A 23,784-nucleotide genomic window follows, 5' to 3' on the forward strand; every position below is an offset into this window, starting at 1 on the left:
ATATAGCATTTTATATGTATCTCCCGGAAGTTGCCTCTGAGAATTTGGCCCGTCGAAGGGCGTGTGCCCATTATTGCCGTGATGTCACTCTAGGGCTCTCGACTTGTGGTGCTGGTGCTACCTCTGGGCATTTGATGATCCCGCCGGAAGGAAGAATGGTAATCCGAAGCCTTACGCTAAGCCATTTTCAATACTTGGCGTATTTGGAGGGTTTGATATGTTTGATGGCCATGGTGGCTCACGAAGCTTTCGCCAATCTCACCGGCTCTCCTGATTGATGGAGATTTGGCACCCTGCGTCTCTCAAAAATCAGGTACAGAGCCACCAGGTTGCCCCCCTGAACACGCCACTCTCAAAGCCCACCACTCACCGCCTCAGCACATCCGGCTTCCTAAGACTGTCTGCGTGTCAGCCCACCGCCGGTACCACCACCACCTAAACATCTGTGTGGTACCTACCCGGAAGCTCCAGAGCCGCCTCCAGGCCCGAGTGATGCCACCAGGACATTGCCCAATAAAACTCGCCTGCCAGCCCACCTTGCCAATCGAACAAGGGCTTTCCGGAACAAACCACTGAATCTCAGGGTCTTCTTTCAATTCGAGATTCAGATAATTTGTTGACCGAGAGGACTTTTCGTACATTTTTTCTCTATCCTGCGTGCCCTACTATCCTCTCCTTCCACAACCGGTTGCCGTTGCCTTGTCATTCTTTTCTTGTCGCTTTTCCTACTTCACTTTTCGTTGCTTTCGAGGTTGGAGCAGTCAAGATGTATGTTCTCCTCCGAAAATCCAAGAAACACTCCCGGAATGCATTAGTTTGGCTGAACTAACACACCTCTTGTAGGAATTCCACAACCTACGCCGCACCCGTCACTTACACGGACTACTTTAACGATATTGCCGCCTACAATGTACACCTGAACATCTTTGAGAAGCTCTGGGCAGCATGGTACGCGTACATGCAGAACGATGTTTTAGCGACGGGCATTATGAGCTTTGCCATGCATGAACTGGTGTACTTTGGGAGGTGTGTCCCGTTCATGATTATGGACAAGATTTCCTATTTCAGGAAGTATAAGATCCAGGCGGTAAGTCCTCCCATATCTCCCAGGATGCAGGTTTCAAGAACTTTGGGTCGCTGACACCAAATTCTTCCAGAACAAAATGCCCACACTTTCCGAACAATGGGCATGCGCCAAACTAGTCCTCCTGTCGCACTTCACCGTCGAACTCCCTCAAATCTGGCTCTTCCATCCGATGGCACAATACTTTGGCTTGTCCACCTCCGTTCCCTTCCCTCCGTGGTATACCATGGCCTGGCAAATCGCCTTGTTCTTCGTTCTCGAAGACGCATGGCACTATTGGTTCCACCGAGTCCTCCACTTGCCTCGACTTTATAAGATGATTCACAAGCTGCATCACCAATACAGCGCGCCATTTGGGCTTGCCGCTGAATACGCCTCCCCACTGGAAACCATGATTCTCGCATTCGGCGCCGTTGGAATCCCCATTATCTTTTGCGCCTTTACCAAGAACCTCCACATCGTGACAATGTACCTCTGGATCGTGGGGCGACTTTTCCAAGCCATTGACGCGCACTCTGGATATGAGTTTCCATGGTCACTGCATCATTTCTTGCCTTTCTGGGCCGGAGCCGACCACCACGATGTGCACCATGAGAAATTCTTGGGGAATTATGCCAGCTCCTTCCGATGGTGGGACGCGGCATTGGGTACCGATATTGGCAGTGCTTCCGAAGGGGCAAAGAAGAAGGCAAAGAAGATCGCCGAAGCCAAGGATGAATAGAATCATGCTGTTGGCGGAAACTTGAAATCATTTGACAAGAAGTCTCAACCGAGCTTCGTTGTATATAATCGGTCAATTTCACTGTGAAGAGCGAGAAGCGGCGGGATACCTTGGTTCATACGTGGCGTTGGGTTGCATAGAACAGGCATGGCAACTGGATAGATTGGCATATTCATGATAGTCCCCTCAAAACTTGAGTATCATTTTACTTCTGAGATGACCTCGTCTCGAGTTTTTGCTCTTCTCTTGCTGATCTTCGCAGAGACCATTGGTTGTTCTCGCTGTGGTCCCTTCTCTAGCGGTATGAATCCCCTTATGCGGGGAGTTCAACTTCGAAGCACGAGGTTGCCGCTATGCTCGGTCTCATGAAGATTCGCCTGCGGTGGCAGCAGGTTTTGCTTTGGCTGTACCGCAGGAGCAACTTTCCAATGCTTCGGATATTTGCTGCCGGTTGAGGGCAATCATTTGTTCGCGATGATGGACGAGCTGTTTCTCAATCTCATGCGAATCTTGCACGCCATCTGGGCTGACAGGCTCCGTGACGCTGAATTCATCCAGAATCGCGTCAATCTTGTGCGCAAGCCTGGTGTCTCGAACGCTCAGACCTCGAGGACTGTGGGTTGTACATGTAATGGTCATGTATCTGTTTTCTCCGCCAAAATTTCCACGACTAATATGTGGGTGATGATTCATTTTCTCAGCCTCGACCATAATCAACCGTTCCGCCTCATCGCACTCCCCGACAGAAGGATGGGCCGTGTGTCGATGTATAGCATCACCGAGGGCATCGAGTTGCCACTGGGTCGTGCCAAATGACAACCCTGATGAACGCTTCAATAGGAGATCGTCTGGCCGAGAGGTTTCCGATGTTGAAAGCAACGAGGCAAGGGCATCCGCAAGCTTATCACGGTTTGCTTTCGGGGTAGGCAAAAGCTTCTGCGAAACTGTCCCGCCATTGTTCAGACGGAATGTAATGGTTTGGCGGTCATCGGAAATTGCGATTGGGTCGCTCGAGGAGAGGGACAAGCATCTTTGCGGATGTGAGGAGTACATAGAAGGACGAAGCTGGGGTGTCCGCTGACACTGGAGTCGCAGTTCGTTCACATTACGATAAGCTGATGCCGTTGCATGAGACTGGACGACATAGTTTCCTACACGACTAGCAAGTCGCATAGTTGGGAAAGCACAAGAGCTGACTCTTGCAGGGTTTGGAACAATTCAATCGTATTAAGTTGTTTGCTGACTGCGATGCAGCCAAGGCAGCTCAATTGCCTGCAGCACCTGCGGCAGCTGCGGTTCCTACCGAGCCCAACTACCCCTTCTGGAGCTCGTCATCAATCCCACATCCAGCATCTACCATGTACATACCAAGGATCTCGTACTCGTTAACACCACCAACCTTCCGCTGGGTGCCCGTGAAGCAAGGATCATGGTCAACTAATTGTCAGCATCTTATCCTCTTCATTGTCCTTTCTCGGGTCTTCAGTCGCACGGTGATTGTTCTTTGCCAGAGAATGAAAGCACAGAACATTGACGGCCAGCTGTCTCCCTTCTGATCGGGTGCAGTTTTCGATTGGTCTTCACGACAATCAACCGCGGCCTCACACGAGCTACTGGATGCAATGGACCGCGCACAAGGAATTGGGATCAAACACCACCTTCCCTGGTCTCCTCCAAGCTTCGGCTCAGATCCTGCCCACCCACGAAGGTTCTGCCTTGCTATAAATTCCTGAAACGCTTGTCGTTTGGCACAAGCCTCGCGAACAGGCATTGGTGGGAACCTCGCGCCTACTCAGCCCCCCAAGCGATGGATTCGCTTGCGCAATATTACAGCCCACCTAGTGGTAAGCCTTATGCAGGTACACCGAATGCCAGACTCTGGGAGCTTCCTTATGGAAGGAACGCGCCCAATGCGTGAGCTCGTGTCTGAATGTACTTTTCTTCTCATATTTCCTCCATTTGAGGCGCATTGCTTTACAGGTTCAACAGGTTGCTTTTCGGGTCTGCATTACATTTTCTGGGTCCGTTAGTTCAAGCATTGCTCTGGTCGTCTTACACCAACCTAGAGAGCATCGGGGAAGGACATAATAACGCGAAATTCGGGGGACAAAAGAATGCGCCGAGTTGAATTTCTTCTTCCACTTCTTACCGTCAATTGCGCGGTAAGAGCAGTTCCCCTACAGCGAGATATATACGACCCTCTCCTCCCTCTCAAAAGCGTCGCCAGCGAGATCTTCGGCTACACGACAGCCATCTCTGGACCAGAGTCGTCGATAGAGCGAACACAAACAGCTCTCTCCGCTTCCTCCACTCCTTCAGCAGATTCACCAGCAACGTCTACCCAATCAAGCAACACACAGACCGATCTCACCGGAACAGGATCTGTAACAGTTACCCTCAGCAATACACAGCTGTCCACTGGAAGTCCTTCACCTACGAACGCAGCTTCCAACTCCGCCGTCGGCACAGCGACGACAACGCCGACTGGCATTCTTTCATCATCGCCGGGCTCAACTGTCGCGCCTATCAGCGTGGTTCCCACCACCACTGAAAGTAGTGGCTCGTCACCTACCGATGCCGGCTCTGATCCTGGGTCAAACTCTGGATCAGGAGGGAATTCAGGCTCAGGGTCAACATCAGCCGACTCAACGAGCGGGTCAGGTCTGTCGCCAGGAGAGATTGCCGCAGCAGTCATTCTCCCCGTCATCGCTTCGGCCGCCTTGTTGTTTCTTGTCTTCCGCTTCTGTAAACCTCTCCGCGAAAAGTTTCAAGCTTGGCGGCAAGAAAGACTGGATCGATCCGCGTACAGACGAGCGCTTGATGATCCTGTTCTTGCCTTCGGCATGCGTCAACAAAGCGATCGAGGTTCAAACGGTTTTCGCGTGAGTGACGAGGATCAGTCGGCACGTCCCTTGTCTTTTGGATTCCGGAATCCTCAGAGACAATATCCTAGCATCAAGAGAAAACCTTTGACTTGGGATGCTGCGCGAATAGGCGGCCAAGGAGCCTCATCAATTGGGATGGCAATACCAATGCCCCTGGGACACCGTCCTCGGAGCCTCAGTGAGATATCGGAGGTGAGCGATATCAGCAGTGATGGTGAGGCGAGATATGAGGACGCCCGGTCGAATCAAGTATCGCCAGAAGGGATCCTTTCATGATGTCAACGACATATTTCACATTTTCTTTTGTCCAGCGACATTCTGTCTATTTATGAGCGAGCAAGCGATCAATATTTTGTAAATGTATTCGACCTGACTTGGAGTGTTGGGGTGTCCATTTCTCTGAGACGAGTTTGAACCCTGTAGATATGTACCAAAACAAAAAGTGTGATTAACTAGTATGATACTTACATCATGGCACCTGTTGGAGTAAACGAGGAACGAAGTAGTTTTACGAGAGTGATACATCTGGACATGTACCTCGTACTTGTAGTATCTGAAAAGGAATGGGCATCAAGGACAAGCAACCAATGGCGGGCAGCGTGACACGAGCCTCTGGTCCTATTGGCGATCCGACCCTCATAACAGCCTGATCAAAATTCAACAAAAGAAGCAGACAAACACGAAAAGAATAGACTAAACGAAAGAAACGTGCCTTGCATATATCTGCTGACCCTCCCAAACTCCTCTATCAACACCCAACAAACTCGCTAAAACCGAGGACGACAACCACGAGGTAGTTATTTTGTACGGAGAAGATTATGGACGACATCGACCTCCCCGCCCTGCGGGACAACCTCATCACCATCGCCCTGCAGGCGGGCTCGATGATCACCGCTGCATCGTCGTTGTCCTTGAACAGCGGCAGCCCCGGCACGCAGCCGAAAGCGGCCACGTCGACGAAGAAAAACTCGGCCGACCTGGTCACGGAGACGGACAAGGCGGTCGAGGACTTCATCTCCAGCACGCTGAAACGGCTGTACCCGACGTACGAGTTCATGGGCGAGGAGACGTACGTCCCGGGCAACAAGCTCGGGCCGGCGCCGACCTTCATCGTCGACCCGATCGACGGGACCACGAACTTTGTCCACGGCTGGCCCTACGTGAGCGTCAGTCTGGGGTTCGCGGTGAATCGCGTGCCCACCGTCGGCGTGGTGTTTAACCCGTTCACACGCAAGCTGTACCACGCGATCAAGGGCCGGGGGAGCTACCTGCGGATTGTGCAAGAAGAAAGCACGGCTTCGTCAGTGTCTTCTTCGGCCACGGCAGACGGGGCCGACACGAAGCTGCCCCTGAGATATCCCGGCGCGGTGGCCGGACTGGACGAGTGCGTCGTGGCGATCGAGTACGGCAGCGACCGAACGGGGACGAACTGGCGCACCAAGATCGAGACGTGGGCGGCCCTGGGCGCCAGCAAGGACGAAGGCGGTGCCATGGTCCACTCGGCCCGCGCACTGGGCTCCGCCGCCCTCAACCTGTGCGCCGTCGCCGAGGGCTCCATCGACGTCTACTGGGAGGGCGGGTGCTGGGCCTGGGACGTCTGCGCCGGCTGGGTCGTGCTCACAGAGGCCGGCGGCCTGGTCGTCGACGGCAACCCCGGCGCCTGGGACATCCCCATCGATCACAGAAAGTACCTCGCCGTGCGGGCGGCGGAGAAAGGCCAGAAGGAGCTGGTGCAGGAATTCTGGTCATTTATCAAGGGCCGTATGGAGTATGAGCATTGATAAGTCGTGAGGGTGAGACAAAGTTGAGCCGTCTACTGGAGGATGGTGGACGTGATACGGGACGAAAAAACAGCGACAATAGAAACATAGACAACGAAAACATTGTGAATTCGGCAAGTCAACATGCTCCAATTTTGTGGCCTCCTGAGACTCTCTATCCTTTCCTTGCTGGTTGTCCCGATAATGTTACATTTGACGCTATGCAGAAGGAAAAAGGGAGACCCAACATGAACACAGCATGAAACTCACTTCCATAACTTGCCCAGTGACACCTCCTTGTCATCGTGCTTGTTGAGGACTTTGGCCGTGGCCAGGTCAAAATCTTCTTGCGTGACGTGGACTCTCCTTTCTCGTAACGCAAACATACCCGCCTCGGTACACACACCCTTGAGTTCGGCGCCGGAGCAACCGTTCATCTTTTCAGCAATCTTCTTCAGGTCAATTCCTCTGGTCAAGTTCATGCTCCGGGAGTGGATTCGCAGGATGTCGGCTCTGGCCTCGACAGTTGGCGGCGGGAACTCGATCTTGCGATCAATACGACCTGGTCGAAGCAGGGCAGGGTCTAATATATCAAGTCGATTCGTTGCCATGATGACTTTAATGTTGTTGGTCGGTTCAAAGCCGTCAAGCTGGTTCAGCAGTTCCAACATGGTGCGTTGTACCTCGGAGTCTCCACCGCTGCTGCCCTCCACACGGCTGGAGCCAATGCTGTCGATTTCGTCCATGAAAATAATGCTGGGTGCATGTTCTCTGGCCATGACGAAAAGTTCTCGCACCATTCTGCTCCCTTCGCCAATGTATTTCTGTACCAGTTCCGATCCTGACACTCTGATGAATTTGCAGTCGGCATGATGAGCCACAGCTCGTGCCAAAAGTGTCTTGCCTGTTCCTGGCGGTCCATAGAGAAGGACACCCTTGGGCTGAGCGATCCCGAGCGACTCGAAAAGTTCCGGGTGATTCAAGCCCAGTTCGATGACTTCCTTGATCTCTTTGATTTGCTGATCAAGCCCACCGATCATATCATATGTGCTGTCCGGAACCTTTTCAACCATCATCAAGGAAACTAGAGGATCGACGGATGAGGGGAGCATCTTTTCGAGTTTGTAAGAGTCCGAGAGAAGGGAGACTCTCTTTCCCACGGTCAATTTGGAGATGTCGACGCTGTCGGCGATATCGACAACTTTGCCAGTGGTTAGCCTGTGTTGGAATCCTGATTTCCTTTTGGAACTCACCATATTTGCCTTCGGGGTGTACCTTGACCAGCACTTTCTTGGTCCCCATGACCTTCACGACCTCACCCACGTAGGAGCCGGGTTGCTGGAGTAGACCCAACTCCTCTCGTAGAAGTCGTACTCTTGAGTTGTAATCATTTCGTTGTGCTTCTAATCGGCGTAACACCGCTTGACCTTGGAGGATCTCAAGCTTGAGAGCTTCGATTTTGTTGTGGTAGAAGTTGTCGAGGGCCATGATGGGAGACCGTAGCTGGAGATGCGGAGTGACCGGGAGAGGCTTTCCTGTTGCAACTACACCGACTTTGACAGCGATGGGAAACTTTGAGAGTGTATCGACGGTGACGATGATGGGTGGTCAAGAGACCAGATGAAATGATGGGACGCGACTGCGCTTGGGAGCCTGAGGCGGCGGCTACTGGTGAGCTGGCGTCTAACGCGTCTAAAGGGACAGTAAGAGTCCTTATTGCCACAACGGGGATTAGGCGGTCACTGCGGCCAATCCCTGCCGAGTTTCGTTTAGGCTCCCCTAGCACCTCTGAATTAGGCACTGTCTTCAGCGGGCTCGGGCATGGAACGCTCTGTTGCTTGGGCCAGCTGACTCTCCAAGTAGGCGTGGTAGGCCCATCAACGGCCCACCCACGGCACGTCGATTTGCTTATTACGAAGTCAAGACATTGCCTATGAGCTCAGTGTGCAGCTTCAACCAACTGCACAGTAGCCATTTCCTTCCATTGACTCAAGGTTAGACAAGCTGCGTCTTCTCCGGGTTTCTTGCAGCTGCTTCCAGCTCCCCATCTCTCCATTGCTGCAGCCTCCACTACCGGTGACCGCACGTGCACCAATCGACGTGTCGGCCTGGCATACTGTGATCCTCGCTCAACTTGTACACCACAATAACCCCCCCATATCGTTAAAAAGCATCACTAATATATTGGCCAGTCACCGTTCATAGATCGACTGTCTTTCCTCTGCTATCAAAGTATCTAATCCGCTTCAGGATCCGTCGCTCACTCCCTCTTCAATCCTAGCATTGCGACATCCCTGTATTCCTCCACCCGAGATAGAGATCTTCGTCAACACATCAGATGATTTGGGATCCCATCTCCTGTTGATGCATTCACGTGCCTCGAGCAGGCTTCGACCCGCCCACCTGTCTATTAGTACGAGTGCTGTGCCGGATTCACAGCGCAGTCTTTCACACTGCAGCGTTTTCCAAAGAGGGGGACCTACTCAAACAACTCAATGAAGCAAAAGTGTGTTGGTCAAAATGTCATCCAGTGACAATCCCCAGAAGAACCCCGAAGACAGAGTATGGCAAGATGTTCGATCTGCACCTAGAACTCCTTCACTTGCCGGTTCTGCTGCCGCGGAATCGAGACCTCGGGAAGAGCCCACAGCAGTTGATACTACAATCCGACGAGATTACGGTGAATGCTGCCGTCTTTGAGTATAGCGTGATTGCTTTCTAATACTCGACAGGAACCCTGAACAGCAGTATCTACGCCTCAAGTAGCCAAAGACCACGCAGCGGGCATCGAAATGACGAGACCCAAGAGGCTTCTGGCGCTAATCCAGTATCACCTCAAACTTCGAGGCGCAAACCTCCTCCGACTAGAAGAGTATCGACCCGGAGACAACTACCCCACCGAGGCGAACAATTTTCAGTGGATGACGATCCGAACGAAGTCGAAGTTGACAGAGAGCTTCAGACAACACCGAGCACGCAGTCCTTTCCGACTTTGACTCGATCACAATCCACCGTGCGTCGTCGAACAGCGGCCGCCCCCCCAGGGTTACCGCGGGTTGATTCTGCGGCAGAAGAGGAGGTCGAGGATATAATTCAACAGGAGTCTGCTGCAGTGCCACCGACCGAAGAAACCGAGCCTGTTGTAGAAGATGATGAAGACCTTGAAGACTCTGAGGAGGCAGACCTCAGTGATGCGGAGAGTTTCACTCTAAAAGACCGACAGCTGGCCATCAACGAAACGCATCCGTTTGGCATCAGGATTTGGAAACCTGCATTATACAAGAAATCCAGATCAGTCGAAAAGGGAGCAGAGGAGGATATTCATTCTTCACCCAGTCAGATTGTGAGCACCTGGCTATGGTTCTTCAACTGCCTGTGGACTGTTCTCTTCGGCTGGTGGCTGAGCGTCGCAGCACTTTTTGGAGCCTTCGTCTGCTACTTATTTGCTTTTGACCCTAGTGCGGCTGCATATGGCGGAGTTTTCCTGGGTCTAGCTAGCTACCTCTTCTGGCCCTTCGGAAAATTTGTGAGACTCGAGCAAGATGAGAATTATGCCGAGGAAGACGAAGGCGAAGGCCGCAGCATCAGCGAGTACGAGCGCTGGCAGAGTGGAGATCTTGAGTATGGCCGATTGATGTTTGGACCTACTCTTACGCACACTGGATCGATTGTTGGCAGACATCGCAACAGTATCGACTCCGCAAGTGAGACTGACAGCCTTCTGGACCGGAGCGGAAGGGCAGAGCGGCAGGAGACCAACGTGAGCGCCAAAACCAAGCGACGACTTTTTGGCCGTGGACAGTGGACCCTGGGCAGGGTTATCTTCTTCATTTTCTTCTACTTCAATGTCGCCCCATTGATGCTCCTGGTGTCCATGGTCTGTTGGTTGATGGTCTTCTGGATTCCGATGGGCCGAGTCACCTTGATCTTGTTCTATCATCTGAGAAAACGACCCCTAGCGCTGACATTTCACCGAGATGTCTCGCATGCTAGAAGCTCCACTAAGCCCTCATCCATCCTCCTGTGTACTTACCGGGCGGTTGGGATCAAGTACTGGAAGTACACCGTTGACGGCACCAACATCTTCCTCATCAACTTTCTGGCCGTTGTTGTTTTTGTCATTTTTGACTACTTCATCCTCAAGACTGCAGCCGGGCTGGAAATATGGCTGACAAGCCCTGCCCTGATGTTCACCCTGGCTCTCATCTCTATTATTCCTCTGGCCTACTTCATTGGTCAGGCAGTGGCATCTATTTCAGCTCAATCGTCGATGGGGATGGGAGCTGCAGTCAACGCCTTCTTCTCCACCATTGTCGAGGTATACCTGTACTGTGTCGCCCTTAACGAGGGAAAGGCCTCCCTGGTGGAGGGCAGTATCATCGGCAGCATTCTCGCTGGTATCCTACTCCTTCCTGGTCTGTCAATGTGTTTCGGAGCTATCAAGAGAAAGACTCAACGTTTCAATGTCAAGTCTGCTGGGGCGACGTCCACTATGTTGCTATTCGCCGTCATTGCAGCATTCGGCCCAACCTTGTTCTATAAGATATACGGAAGCCATGAGCTCATCTGTAAAGCCTGTGTTGGAGAAGGCGTGGATACTCCCGCCGATTGTCGTCAATGCTATTTCCGCCAAGTGCCAGCCGTTTCAGATGACTTCTTTCTGAAAGCTGTGCGACCATATTGCTGGATTGCGGCTGTATTTCTCTTTTCGTCCTACATCATTGGACTCCTGTTTACCTTGCGGACTCACGCTGCTATTATATGGAGCACCGATCTGGACGAGAAGAAAGCTCAGCCGCCCACCGCCGATGTCAGTCCGTTGGACACCCGACATCAAAGCGTAGTCAACTCGCAGAACCTGCCCAAACCTGACGGGGCGTATCTTCCTCGATCGGCTATCAGGGAGTCTCAACTGTACAAAAAGATCCTGGGCCAGTCACTACGATCGGCAGGGCTCCCAGATGGCGAGCTTAATGTTGAACACGAGCAATACAGCACTCACGAAACCGCCTCACATATCTCAGCCATGGACCATCACAACAAGACTGATTTGCCTCATGTGGTGCCGCCCAAATCGAGTCACAGTTCTGAGGACATCCGAAGCCCACACCTACATCCTGTGCTGCCCGGACTATCTGAAGAAGACAATAACAATCTGGTTCGACAAGTCGCGGAGCTGGCGGCCACCGCGGCGACGATTGCCACACGAGACGCAGTCAATCATCCTCGAACGGCATCCTATCAGGCAACTCATGCATACAAGCAAGACAGTACAAGAAGTCAAAGACCATCGGTAGTGCGGAGAGACACTGTGACGGACGAGGGGTATGCCAACGCCGCGGCTGACCAAGTTCCTGTGCCCGCTGTAGAAGGTGGTGGCCATGATGCTCCGAACTGGTCCAGGACAAAATCATCCGTCATCCTGCTCACAGCAACGGTTGCATATGCCATTGTGGCCGAGATTCTCGTCGATACTGTGGATGTTGTACTCGATTCTGTTGATATCGACGAAAAGTTCCTGGGCATCACTTTGTTTGCATTGGTGCCCAACACGACGGAATTTTTGAATGGTATATCTTTTGCTATGAACGGGAATATTGCGCTCAGTATGGAAATTGGTTCAGCTTATGCACTGCAGGTGTGCATGCTTCAACTTCCGGCCCTGGTTCTGTTTTCGGCGTTGCGTTGGCCTTTCATTGATCCGCAATACCTCATCAACCACACCTTCAACCTGATCTTCCCGCAGTGGGACATGGTGACCATCATTCTTTGTGTCGTCCTGCTCAGTTACATGTCTGGCGAAGGGAAGAGCAACTATTTCAAGGGAAGCATCCTGGTTCTGACCTACTTGGTAGTAGTTCTGGGATTCTATTTCAGTGGCTTCACCACTCTGACCATCATGGGAGTGGATCCTAACGACACACTCGCCATCATGTCAAGTATGGCGTTGCAGCAGAATTCACCAGGGACGATCAGAACCCCGAACGTGGCCAGGGGGCGAGAGTTGTAACCGGTACTCTTTCAAGGTCTCCCATTCCAACTCTTGACGGATTAGGTATTTTTGACTTGTTGCGTTCCCGAGATGGAATCGAGCGATGGGGCGTTTTGCAATTCAGAGCTGAGCGGTGTATGCATATCCATGTTGGTAGTTAGAAATTGGACAAAGTCAAAGTGGCACATGGGCCGTATCGAGATCCTAATGCATGGATAGGGGGGATAGGAATATTTAATCTTTTCGTTTTAACCATTGATCGAGTGATGGATCCTATTACATGGATATTACTTGGACACTTGACATGAGCCAGGCACAGGCAGTCCGTCCACATGCCTCCCAATCGACGGGTGCAAGTGCCAGTACCAAAGCCGACCTTTTTCGACAAAGCCTCGCCCGCGCAAACTGGATCCTGATCCTTGAAGATTGTTGAAACATCGAGAGAGATAGAGAGAACTGTAGTTCATCGCTCTGGATTGAGTCTGATGGGTTGGCGTTTGTTCACTCTGATATCTATTCTATTCCATTGATCAGGGCACAGTGAACAAGTTCTTCATCCCCCCTTTCTCTCTCTCTCTCTCTCTCTCTCTCTCTCTCCCTCTCTTTTGCTTGGCCTGAACTGCCGACTGAGTGATTGACTGGTTTCGTGGGTTGGCTCGGATATAGACTAGGTCCGGAGGTAGTTCTGATGCGGAGTTGTCGAGGACAAAGCCCTCGTTGAGGTGAGTCGAGATGAGTGAGCCGCTGATTCGCGAGGAATGCACAGTGGCGGGTTGTGGAACGAAGTGAAATAACTAACTAGGACATGGGATGGTCTTGAGAGGAGTTGTTGATGCTATTGTATTGAGTTGGGTTGAGTTGAGTAGTGATTGATTGATTCGGATTTGATGGGTGGTGAATGGGATATTGAGGAGACTTTGGCTCTGCGTTCTGCTCCGCGTGGTGGTAGCGGATCTCAGATGAGATATTGCGGTTGGCTGGTAACGATCATTCTGGAGAGATGGAGACCGAGGGCGAGAGGAGGGGATCCGATCATCTGCTGCTGCTGCTGCGTCTCGCTGTAAAAGCCCATAATATAATAATAATAAGAACAAGGACAAGAAATCCAAAACGCTGGGTTGAGAAGGGGGGATCCCTTTTTCTGTGGCCTTTAGCCCAGCAAGAGCAAGAACCTTGATGTTTTGATTCGTGGTTACAAGAAAGAAACCAGTATCGTCGTCGTCGTTGTTGTCGTCGACGATCAATCAATACAGGTCTCGTGTCCTTCGACCTCCTCTGTGCATGCACCAATCACACTAAAAGGAACGGCAGATTGGTTAGTTTTTTCTCCGCCATCTTTTTGACGAGCGGTTCAGAAACAGAAGAGAATGAATATACACGTACGATGTTCTCGTTGCAGCCCGTCCGGTGAATGTAACAGTAGCTGGTTTTGCAGCGCTTGCACATCCTGGCCCACCGCCGGATACAGTTCTGGCACTGGCGTCCACAGTCCCAGCAGTCTCGCGTCACTGCTGCTTCGCCGGGTTGGAGTTGTACGGGATGTGCGTGGTGTCGATGGCGCTGTAAGGGGAAGAGGAATGATGAAACGCGTTAGCAAACGACAGGTACGTCAGAAAACGATTGGAGAGGACGGAGAGGACGGGGTCGAGGTGGATGGATGGGTAAAGGTGTAATTTGCGGGCTGTAGGCGGCGGCGGCAGTGGCGGCGGAAGAAGAAGCGTCCGGTCGGCGGTGTATATATACACATATCTGTATACTCGCCTCGATGGTGGCTTGGGGAAGAAACAATGGCTCAATCTCGGTTTCGGAAAACCCTCCAGTCGATCTTGTTTCCAAATGGTGGTCTTCTTGTCCTTGATGCGTTCCTTGGTTTTATCCCCCAGCCTCGCCGCCTCTGGCCACAACCGCCCGTCTGCTAGCAGGGCAGTTTTCAACACAACGACCGGCAAATACCTTGAGAAGATGACCAGTAGAAGATGTTCCGTTGGTAGTATTCTGACCTGTCCCTCGATCGGCTTCCGAAGCCGCGATAATGTCTGCTGCGGGTGCCAGTCTTTCTGGGCTAGCGAATCTTTTCGCCCTTTCAGGATTGTAGCAATCAGCGCACCACCACTGATGACAGCTGTCGCAATGTCGATTGGCCAGGCACCATTTGCAGGAAACGATGAGTCGCTGGAGCAGAATCTCTCCGTCTTCGGTGAGGCGCAATGGGGGTCGCACAGCGTCAATCAGCTTTCCAGTATGAGGCGGAGGCCAGAGGAGTGGGAACTCGCGAAGATCACTCTTGCCCCAAACAGGTGCACCGCGAGGGGCTCGACCACAGCTTGCACATCCTGCCGGCCCGAGAGCCACAGTGGCCAGCGGAGGGATGCCGGGTTTGTTTTCCGTGAGGTGTTCTCTTGATGCTGGATGAAGAACAGGTGCCATGTCGGCGTGCATATGGGTGCATAACACAGCATCGAAGCTGATGATGCCTCGGCACGTCTGCAAGGTCTCCTCCCAAGACGTTCGTGTCACACGACCTTGAGTTATGACGTGACCCGATGGCGCATACCAGGGTTCCACGTCGCGTGACCTGGCTGTTCCGTTCATGTTAAACAGCTCTGGCCGCAGAAGGCTGTGCCAGTCCAATGCGCCCATGGTGTCGAAATTGTAGTGGAAATCAGGACTGAAGTCGACATCATTTGTCTGGACATGCGATGGTGGAGGCGTGAAGACATATAGTCCCTGCAATCGAGGAGTTCCTTCAGGTCTGCTTGGTCGGCAAAGATGGCAGAGAAGCTGCTGTAGTTTGAATTGATTGACGTTGAGACACCGCCGTATGCTGAGGAGGCGAACGTTGTATTCGTTTCTAGTGGCGATGTCGTTGATCAGGTCGACGGTGACCGAGGCCAGATCATCGAGGACCAAGGTCTGGACGTTCTGAAGAACCTTCATCTTACCCAGTCTCGCTAAGACACCGCGGAGTGGACCGGCATAAAATTCGTCTTCGGTCAGATTCTCGTCCATTCGTTCTGCTCGCCAGGAATGGCCACCGGAGTCGATTCTCGTCAGGAGATTGGGGGGAACATATGCCCCTCTACACTTTGAGAGGTCAACATATCGGAAGACGGTCGCTGTGCGAAGCAATAGCTCTCGCAAAGAGTGGCATGTTCTGGCCAAGGCGATGAGAGATGAGAGAGGCAGATATGGTAAGGTGTTGTCTAGGATGATGGAGTTAGACAGGACATCGAGTAGAGATAGTGGCAAGCAAGCTGATAGCGCCTGGGGATCGATAGACATTGTAAAGAGGTTAATCGACGACTGGGAGGTGCTCCTGGCAATGACATTCAGAGTCCAGATCGGATGAAGGATCGGTTCGAAACTCAATCAGGTGCGGAGGTGATGGGCGGATTTTAGAGGAAGAAGGAGCGGTCAGAGGTTCCAGAAGCAATGATACGGAGGCGACAGTCGGCAAGACACAAGATGATAAGGTTGGTTGTTAATAGGAGGATATTTTGATGAGAAGTAAATGCATGTCGGTGAGATGGTGGTGAGTCAAATATACACTAAGCCTAATTCAGACAGCCAGCAGACATTGTTGGGGACACTAACCGCATTTGGACAGAGCGTGGGATGATGGCGAGGCTGAACTCACTCCACCACATTCGAGTACCGACACCGCCAACTCAGGGGAATGAGAACAAGCACCATCTACAGTACCTAAACCTCTCCTCAGATGTCATAATTCATGTCTCGTATGTACGGCCCCTGTTCTGGCAGATTTTTGATCCCTCATCACTGTTCCAAGTCCACCCAAATACAACCTTGCCACAATCTTGTTAACCTGTCCATACACTAGTACGCGAAGACAGACAGCGCCGTCAATTTGGTTGCTGAAACACCTTGTTACATTCCATGTAATCATTGTGCCTTCTTTCCCGCGCTCGTCCCAAGGTCCATTAAGTCAATCATGGCCAGACCGACCCTCTCACACTCGGCCCAGTTCCGCTGCCGCAACCAAAATCTCTCGCTCGCACTATCCGTCGTGTTAGCAGTAGATACGCTCTGCCTCCTCGCGTCTTCTTCAAGACTCTGCCTGGTGATGCTAGCAAATGCGTGTTCTCCCAATTCCGTCATCAGGGGACTGTTAGGCGGTGAGGCAAGGGGTTTGACGGCATGACCCAATCCGGCTTCTTCGAGGTACTTGCGCCGCACCATGAAGCGTTCGCTGCGTTCTTTGCGCATAGCCGCGGAATCGAGCTTACTGATCGCTGTCCTGACAAGCAGTCGGACCACAAGGAAGGTATGCTCAGAGACAAAAACGCTAAGCAGGAGTGCCCAGAGTTTGATTGCGTGTGGTCTGCCGTCCGGTCCATGTCCATCGCCGTCCGAGAACATGTACACCAAGGCAGCTGAGGTGATGCTGCCGAGCCATGCGAGGAATTCAAGGCTGTCAAGCCAGGGTCCAATGGAATCTGCTCGGGCAGGATTAGGTCGTCGGCACTCGACTGTTAGTTTGAAGGTGTCTCCCCTCAATTCAATCCAATTATTGATGAAATAGGAGACGGGCGTAAGTGGCCATATCACACTGAAGAGCGAGAGGTAGCCGAACTGCATGCACATCTCCCGCAGATCCGAGGTCACGTCATACTCGGGCAAAGCAGCCTCTTCCCGAACTCGAGTGAGGAATTCTTTCTCCTCGGGCGGATCGTGGTCAGCGACAGAGGGCGTGGTTCCACCGTGCTTTTCTGCACGCTGGGACTTCATTTCATTGAATTTCTTGGTTCCTCTCTGTGTGACAACTGGCATGACTGTCTCCATAGCGAAATTCACGACCTGGGCCGTCACTGCGAAATAGATCATCTGGTTGCGTAGACGGTTCGGGTTGATGCTGAAGGCTGCTGGAGATGGAGTCTGAAGTTGCTTTTCGTCCTCGGCAAATGGTAGAACCGTCAAGCCGAAGATATCCAGATAAGGCACCAAGATAGAGGCAAAGGGGACATAGACGAAGGAAGTCAAGAAGATAGCCGTGTATGAGGTGATAAAGTTGATGACGAAAACCTTGGAAATCATGGCCTTGTCGTGGGCCTCTTGCGTTTCGTAGTTTTCATAGAAAGTGAGCTTTTCGGCAAATCCAGTCAGGAAATTGCTGATGGTAGGGACCGCAAGGGTGAGGAGAATGGTCGGGAGGAAGACAAGGACGGACTTTAGAGGACCGTCGTAGACCTCGGAGATGAATATTTCGATGGCGTAGCAGGTGCAAATGACAGCGCCGAGAGCAATCACGCACAGGGCTGCCAATGGGATTTGGAGGAGTTGTCTCTGTAGTCGCTTCACTGCCGGGAAGTAGGCAACCTTTTCTCCTGTGACAGGATCTGTGGTGATTTTTTCCGGTACAAATTCTCTGCGTTTGTCCTCGATGGAAGAAACCCTCTTGACGTTCCATCGAATAGCCAACTCTTGTTCCTGGCGTTTCCAGTATTCCACAAATATGACACACCACAGACCGTTGACAATTGCATAGATGGGTGAGTAGCTGCCGAGAAGGACCCAGCAGGAGAAACCAAAGGCCGCAGGGAAGATCATGAAGGAGAAGTAGGATTGTAGGAATGCATAGTAGTAGCCGATCTGTTCTCATCAGTAAATTCGCAGGTCTGTGGCAGGAGTCTGGAAAGGACGGACCTTCTCGCCCAGAGTGTTCCGGATCTCGTCCAAGTCGTCTGGTGTCAGAAATGTCTTGCGTGTGAACTCGGTCAACCATGCCTTGTTTTTGACATGGTCGTGCAAGGGGAACACGGCTTCAACATTCTTCCATTCGCCATGCTTAGGTGTGATCCCTGCTCCTCCATCTTCACGTGGACAGCATATCATGTGGTGAATGTGTCGATGACGCTCAGCAGCGGTGAGGGGCTCTGAGATCAGAGTTTGTGCTGGGTCATTGCTCGGTTGGAGTTGTCGAACCCCATGTAGCCAGTCTTTTATCCTCGATCGGTAAACCACGTCCGCGAATATCTTTTCGTCGGCAGCCTTGACGAAGACCAGCAAGGAGGTTTCATCGCCGCGTCGTACTTCGGTGGTCAAGCCGGTCTCGGTGAGAGCTCGAATGAGCTTCTTGAACTGATTGACGCCAGCTACCTTGTCTGCTCAGTGTCAGCATCAGCACCTGTGGAGCGGAGAGTGGTGGAGGTTGTACCGTCGCTGGGCACTCGATAGCTAATGACATAGTCCACATCGAAATTGGTCTGGAGCACCTTGGAAGCCATGCTGGAGCCGAATCTGGAGGTAGAGTAATTTGGACCTGGCAGAACAGAGAAAGAGCTTGCCCAAGCAGAGATCCTCGATGAAGAGATCCCTTGTCCCCAAAGCTATCTTCTGCGACGAGTGAAGCAGAGAAACTTGGAAATCAGGGTTGTACGGCCAGCCTCGACGGGAAGTTTGATCATTGCTCAAGACGCGACGTCATCAAGTTAGGAGATCTCGCCTCATACTCCACTATGCCTAAAACAGCTGGACAATTGTTACCTCAGCATCTTCGCCAATTGACCAATCGCAAGGCTGAAGCTTGCACTAACCTCACCGAGCACAAGCGTCCAAGTCGAGCCTCGGCATCAACGAACATTTAGCCGTCAAAGGTGTTTACTGACCGTTGATGTTACGCTTATCCACGGTTTGAGGAGGACAGTAATCAAAAGATTGTGTTTTTATATTCGTCCCATTTCCCATCTCTTTCTTGTGCAAGGACGAGCCGAGTGTCGGTGGTGCGGAGCTCTTGAGCAATCATGGCCAACAAGACTGAAGCCGCGAGGTTGAATCAGTCCTACACAGAGCCTGATCCAAACAACTATTCCGCCTATCAGCGAGAAATATATAGCTCTCTACGGGCTCCTATCTTCTCGACCAAGCCGTCTGAATGGGAATCCCTCGCCCGATCAAAAGTCCCAGCTGAAAATTTCGGCTATGTGTACGGGTCGGCGAGCAGCGGCACCACTCATGCTGCCAACATTTCTGCATTCGACCGATACCGGATCCGGCCTCATATGCTTGTGAATGCCACCCGTCGCGACGTCAGTGTCGAGCTATTCGGGACCAAATATAACAGCCCACTTCTCGTAGCCCCGGTTGGGGTGCAGAATATTATGCATGAAGATGCTGAGGAAGCCACCGCAAAAGCTTGTCAGAAGGTCGGCATACCTATGATTCTCTCCTCAGCTGCCACGAGAACCATCGAACAAGTGGCGGCTGCTAATGGCAATGGCGACCGTTGGTATCAACTTTACTGGCCCAGGCCTCAATGGGAAGAAGTCACTGTCAGCCTGCTGAACCGAGCGAAAGCCAGCGGATATAAAGTCCTCGTCGTCACCTTGGACACCTTCAACCTCGCCTGGAGGCCAACCGACCTTGACACCGCATACCTACCTTTTATCTGGGGTGATGGCTGTCAGATCGGACACTCTGACCCGGTCTTCAATCGCAGATATGAGCAGATTCAGAAGAACGATACAAGAGGCTATGGAGAGAAATTGGCCGAGCTCTGGGCCATGATGAAGAGACCGGGTTCGGCCTACGGAGCGGTACGGGTGCTGACAAACGTGTCTCTACTACAAAAGTCGAGAGCTTGGTTGGATGTGTTGAACTCCGGGACCTACAGAGAGTGGAAGCATCTGGAGATCTTGAAGAAGCTGTGGGATGGACCGATTGTCCTCAAAGGGATCCAGACTGTCGACGACGCCCACCGAGCTATTGATTACGGGATGGATGGTATCATCGTAAGCAACCACGGTGGTCGACAGTGTGATGGCGCCATTGCGTCTCTCGATGCTTTGGCCGAGATCGCCGCTGATGAAAGGGTCAAACGATCAAATTTGACTCTGATCTTTGACAGCGGTGTCCGCACCGGGAGCGATGTGTTGAAAGCACTAGCACTGGGCGCAAAGGCAGTCTGCATTGGCAGACCTTTCATGTATGGTCTCGCCATTGCGGGACAAGAAGGGGTAGAGCATGTCCTCAGGTGTTTACTTGCTGACACCGACAACATGCTGGGCAATATGGGCAAGACAAGTGTGAAGGACCTCAATCGGCATGATTTGCAGATCAGGCCAGAATCAAAGCTGTAGAGAGGGTTGACAGAAAAGCCTGCGATTTCCGGAAAAAAACACAACTGGCCAACCGTGATATTTATCTTTCTAGCAAACGGATGCCTTGCCGTTTTGAGACGCGGGAGGAACAGAATGGAGGGCTCGAGATGGAAACCGTCCATCCACTTGTCCCTCGTAAAGCCATTGTTTCCGAGTAGTGTCTGCTTAGACGAAGCATTTCCTTCCAGTACAAGGGCCACACAGGCAGCAACTCGCACTTGTTTTACGTCAAGGCACTGTCAACCCAATGGTTATCTTTTCCACACCAGCCTAAACTGCGCCCGACCACCTTCGAGTATGCAGCTGTTCAGTCCGACAGCCTAATCCTGCGATGAATGAGAGCCATGCAATTACAATGCCACCCTCCACCACTAGCAGAAGAAACTGGCCACCAAATGCGCCACCATCCGTCTAGACCGCAGGCAACGGACTGCACAGTAGCAATAGCAACCGTTCTCAGCCTCCAGCCTCAGTCCGCACACAATCGCTCGGTTTTATTCCAGCTGGCGGGGGCTGTTATGTATGTGCTGAGTGCGTGGCTACTTCCCATTGGTAAACATGTGCCCTCTAAGCGACCAGGAGAGCGGAACTTCTCCAGGTCGGTGCTGTTGGGCACTTTGTCAATACATATATGCAATGACTTCCCTCAGCCTGAGATAGCGAAACATGCCTTTTTTCCACTCTCTCGACCGCGGGAATTCATGCGGGCATCGATCAATCAGGGAATCCTAATCCGAAGAAGTGCGGCCGTTACTCAGTTTCAATCGTAACATGAGCAATCCTAGACACACGCCGAACGAAGACAAACAAAGTCTCGTCCAAGATGAGGAACCGGCACCGGCAACAGGCAATGCAGATGTTTTTGTCGACTCGACCGCCCTCGTCAACGACGGACGGATTATACGCATCTTCTCGGTTCTGCAATCAAGCTCGCCAAAGTTGACCAAGGCATGGCTGTGGGTTCTTGCGACGGCGGCATTTTGTGGCTGGACTGTTTCTTTCGCGTATGCTGTCTTCATCAGTCCCAGTCCCGTCTGGCGTTTCTACGACTTTTCGCCCAGAATCACCGTTGCTGTGGTCAATTTTGCCTCTCATCTGGCTGTGTATTTGGCTGGATGCATGATCCAAGCGACCTTCGACGCTGTTTGTTGGGCGGTGATATCTGGTGGGCGAGGAGCTCCTCTCAGGACATTTCTGGTCACGAAACAAGATGCGGGATTAGAAAGTGTGGCTTCGCTGCTCTGGACATATGGAGGACACCAGCTGTGGGGGATTCTCAGGTACAGTACCTCGTGGCAGACATGCAAATATCAACCCCCGTGGAGTGATTTTGAGTAGTCTGACAAATTCAAACAGGCTCGCTCTCATGGTCGGCGGCTGGGTGATCGGCCTGCCACTTCTCAGTAAGTCGTCAACTCTACTTCCCATACCTGACATGATGGCTGACACCCAATTCTCTCTAGGTGGCATATCCTATAGAGACGTCTTCTACCCCAGCCAAACGGTCCCTGTGGTTGGCGGGATTGCCCCTCTCCGCGTGTCGGTCGAAGCGCTGGAAAAGGCCAGCTACGGTGGCCAACAGCCCACCTTCCAAGAAGCAAGCATAAACACAATGCTTATCAGCTCGACGAACAGCATCCTCACTGATCCCAAATTTGTTGTCAGCGTTGCTCCGATATCTCCAGATTGCCGTGGGGCTGATTGCAAGTCTTTGTTCCTGCCTGGAGGTTTGGAACTTGTCCTCAGGGCTGATGGGACGTCTCTATTTGACGGGAACCAGCCCGATGACCCGGTCATCATTGTCCACGACGCCCCGGGATATCAAATAGAGTTCTCGCCCCAGAACTATACCTTCAAGACGGATGTGGACTGTCAGATCTATGGACTGCCCATTTCAGCCCTTTATGCGTGTGTGGCGGGTCGCAACGACACGGTATTCAGTGGTCAGTAAAGCAGACATGGAGCAATTTGGAGCAGCACTAATACTTTGATGATGTTGCAGGCTTTGCAATCTGCCCTTTTGACTTGATGAGCAACGGCGCCTGTCAATCTGATGTATCATGGACAGAGCACCTCCAGGCATCTGTCGCCATGAACATCTACCAGCGCACGTCGACCGTCGCATACGATCGGGCCAACTTTTCGATTCTGGGTATCGAATCATTGGGAACTGCGACGGTGGCAAGTGACGAAGAATCGGTGGCCGACTTGCAAAAGCTTTTCCTCATCATGTACCCTCAATTAACCACCATCCTTCAGGACATTGAAACGGCCCTGGTAGAGTTCAACTCAGGTCAAGCATGGTCAGATCTTGCCTACCTCGCCTCAGTGTACTGCCTCCAGGCTGAAATCACTGCGGCTGAGCTTTTTCTCAACAATAGCTACCCAAGCTGGGTCAATGGCCAACGAGATATTTTGGAAGGCGTCCTCACAATTCCCATCCAGTTCGGGACACTGCTGTTGCAAGAGATCGACAAGTCAATCCTCCTTAACGACTTGACCACGACGGCATCTTTCGCCCACGTATCCTTCCGCGTGAGATCGGAACCCTGGACCATCGTCATGTTCACGTGCGTGGTGTCCGGCCTCGTGATCAGTTCGATCTTGTGCTTGCTGTACGCTCACTGGGCGGCACGGCTGAAGCCTGCGCGTGAGATCTCCCCGACCATTCGCACAGCATTCGAAAATGGAGACCCCTTTGAGGCGCCGCCCGCAAGTACCTGGCAGCTTCTCAGTAATCTCTTCTGCTGTTCTCAGAGGAAGTACTCATCTGCGCTACAAAGCACCAGGTGTGAACAAGACACATATGTCGTTGCACGGAAGGTCACCGACGAGCTTCTGATAGCCGTCGATCGAGAGCAAGACAAGCAAGAATCAGACAGTATTGTGACAGTCAATGAGAAAAGGGCCCTCGGGCCGTCGGCTGGTTGACTTGGACGCGGATATGGAGCCCTTCCGGGCCATGGTCGTTTTTGGGCTCTTGCGAACAAGCAGCAAGATTTGTGCAAGCCGCTGCCTTGAGATTCATAATCTTGACGAGAACTACATTTTCATTGGGTTCGCTCCTCTTATGGCACGTATCCTCCAATTTGGGGGTGTTTTGACTGCTGCACTGGAGCACATTAACCCCAAGTCAGAGCCTCTGCTGAAATTAGAACTTAGTAGATGATGCCACATCCCGAGCTGCTACGCCGGCTGGTATTGTAGAGCCTCTGCTTCGCATTA

At 52.1% G+C, this 23,784-nt stretch overlaps 10 protein-coding genes across 10 annotated transcripts; 6 read left to right on the forward strand and 4 right to left on the reverse strand.

The window, feature by feature from the left end:
* Positions 1-14: 14 nt before the first annotated feature.
* On the forward strand, positions 15-1,805 carry AYO20_02328 (hypothetical protein; the record flags this gene model as incomplete). Its single annotated transcript, XM_022640632.1, has 3 exons — positions 15-61; positions 844-1,087; positions 1,158-1,805. The coding sequence occupies 3 exons, from the start codon at positions 15-17 to the stop codon at positions 1,803-1,805; spliced, it is 939 nt and encodes a 312-aa protein (XP_022503281.1).
* A 363-nt stretch (positions 1,806-2,168) lies between these two features.
* AYO20_02329 (hypothetical protein) lies at positions 2,169-2,978 on the reverse strand (the record flags this gene model as incomplete). The annotated part of the gene is made up of 1 exon (XM_022640633.1): positions 2,169-2,978. One exon carries the CDS (start codon positions 2,976-2,978, stop codon positions 2,169-2,171), a length of 810 nt encoding a protein of 269 aa, XP_022503282.1.
* A 941-nt stretch (positions 2,979-3,919) lies between these two features.
* AYO20_02330 (hypothetical protein) lies at positions 3,920-4,966 on the forward strand (the record flags this gene model as incomplete). The annotated part of the gene is made up of 1 exon (XM_022640634.1): positions 3,920-4,966. The coding sequence occupies one exon, from the start codon at positions 3,920-3,922 to the stop codon at positions 4,964-4,966; it is 1,047 nt and encodes a 348-aa protein (XP_022503283.1).
* Positions 4,967-5,508: 542 nt separating this feature from the next.
* On the forward strand, positions 5,509-6,471 carry AYO20_02331 (hypothetical protein; the record flags this gene model as incomplete). Its single annotated transcript, XM_022640635.1, has 1 exon — positions 5,509-6,471. One exon carries the CDS (start codon positions 5,509-5,511, stop codon positions 6,469-6,471), a length of 963 nt encoding a protein of 320 aa, XP_022503284.1.
* Positions 6,472-6,716: 245 nt separating this feature from the next.
* Positions 6,717-7,938, reverse strand: AYO20_02332 (26S protease regulatory subunit 8; the record flags this gene model as incomplete). The annotated part of the gene is made up of 2 exons (XM_022640636.1): positions 6,717-7,651; positions 7,704-7,938. 2 exons carry the CDS (start codon positions 7,936-7,938, stop codon positions 6,717-6,719), a joined length of 1,170 nt encoding a protein of 389 aa, XP_022503285.1.
* Positions 7,939-8,970: 1,032 nt separating this feature from the next.
* AYO20_02333 (calcium/proton exchanger) lies at positions 8,971-12,460 on the forward strand (the record flags this gene model as incomplete). The annotated part of the gene is made up of 2 exons (XM_022640637.1): positions 8,971-9,130; positions 9,183-12,460. The coding sequence occupies 2 exons, from the start codon at positions 8,971-8,973 to the stop codon at positions 12,458-12,460; spliced, it is 3,438 nt and encodes a 1,145-aa protein (XP_022503286.1).
* Positions 12,461-14,314: 1,854 nt separating this feature from the next.
* AYO20_02334 (hypothetical protein) lies at positions 14,315-15,451 on the reverse strand (the record flags this gene model as incomplete). Its single annotated transcript, XM_022640638.1, has 1 exon — positions 14,315-15,451. The coding sequence occupies one exon, from the start codon at positions 15,449-15,451 to the stop codon at positions 14,315-14,317; it is 1,137 nt and encodes a 378-aa protein (XP_022503287.1).
* Positions 15,452-16,345: 894 nt separating this feature from the next.
* Positions 16,346-18,687, reverse strand: AYO20_02335 (hypothetical protein; the record flags this gene model as incomplete). Its single annotated transcript, XM_022640639.1, has 3 exons — positions 16,346-18,052; positions 18,107-18,564; positions 18,618-18,687. 3 exons carry the CDS (start codon positions 18,685-18,687, stop codon positions 16,346-16,348), a joined length of 2,235 nt encoding a protein of 744 aa, XP_022503288.1.
* Positions 18,688-19,203: 516 nt separating this feature from the next.
* Positions 19,204-20,538, forward strand: AYO20_02336 (hypothetical protein; the record flags this gene model as incomplete). The annotated part of the gene is made up of 1 exon (XM_022640640.1): positions 19,204-20,538. One exon carries the CDS (start codon positions 19,204-19,206, stop codon positions 20,536-20,538), a length of 1,335 nt encoding a protein of 444 aa, XP_022503289.1.
* A 792-nt stretch (positions 20,539-21,330) lies between these two features.
* AYO20_02337 (hypothetical protein) lies at positions 21,331-23,490 on the forward strand (the record flags this gene model as incomplete). Its single annotated transcript, XM_022640641.1, has 4 exons — positions 21,331-21,839; positions 21,916-21,962; positions 22,023-22,502; positions 22,562-23,490. The coding sequence occupies 4 exons, from the start codon at positions 21,331-21,333 to the stop codon at positions 23,488-23,490; spliced, it is 1,965 nt and encodes a 654-aa protein (XP_022503290.1).
* Positions 23,491-23,784: the final 294 nt, after the last annotated feature.

The sequence above is a fragment of the Fonsecaea nubica genome (genome assembly GCF_001646965.1).
Source record: "Fonsecaea nubica strain CBS 269.64 chromosome Unknown Scaff10, whole genome shotgun sequence".
NCBI lineage: Eukaryota > Fungi > Ascomycota > Eurotiomycetes > Chaetothyriales > Herpotrichiellaceae > Fonsecaea > Fonsecaea nubica.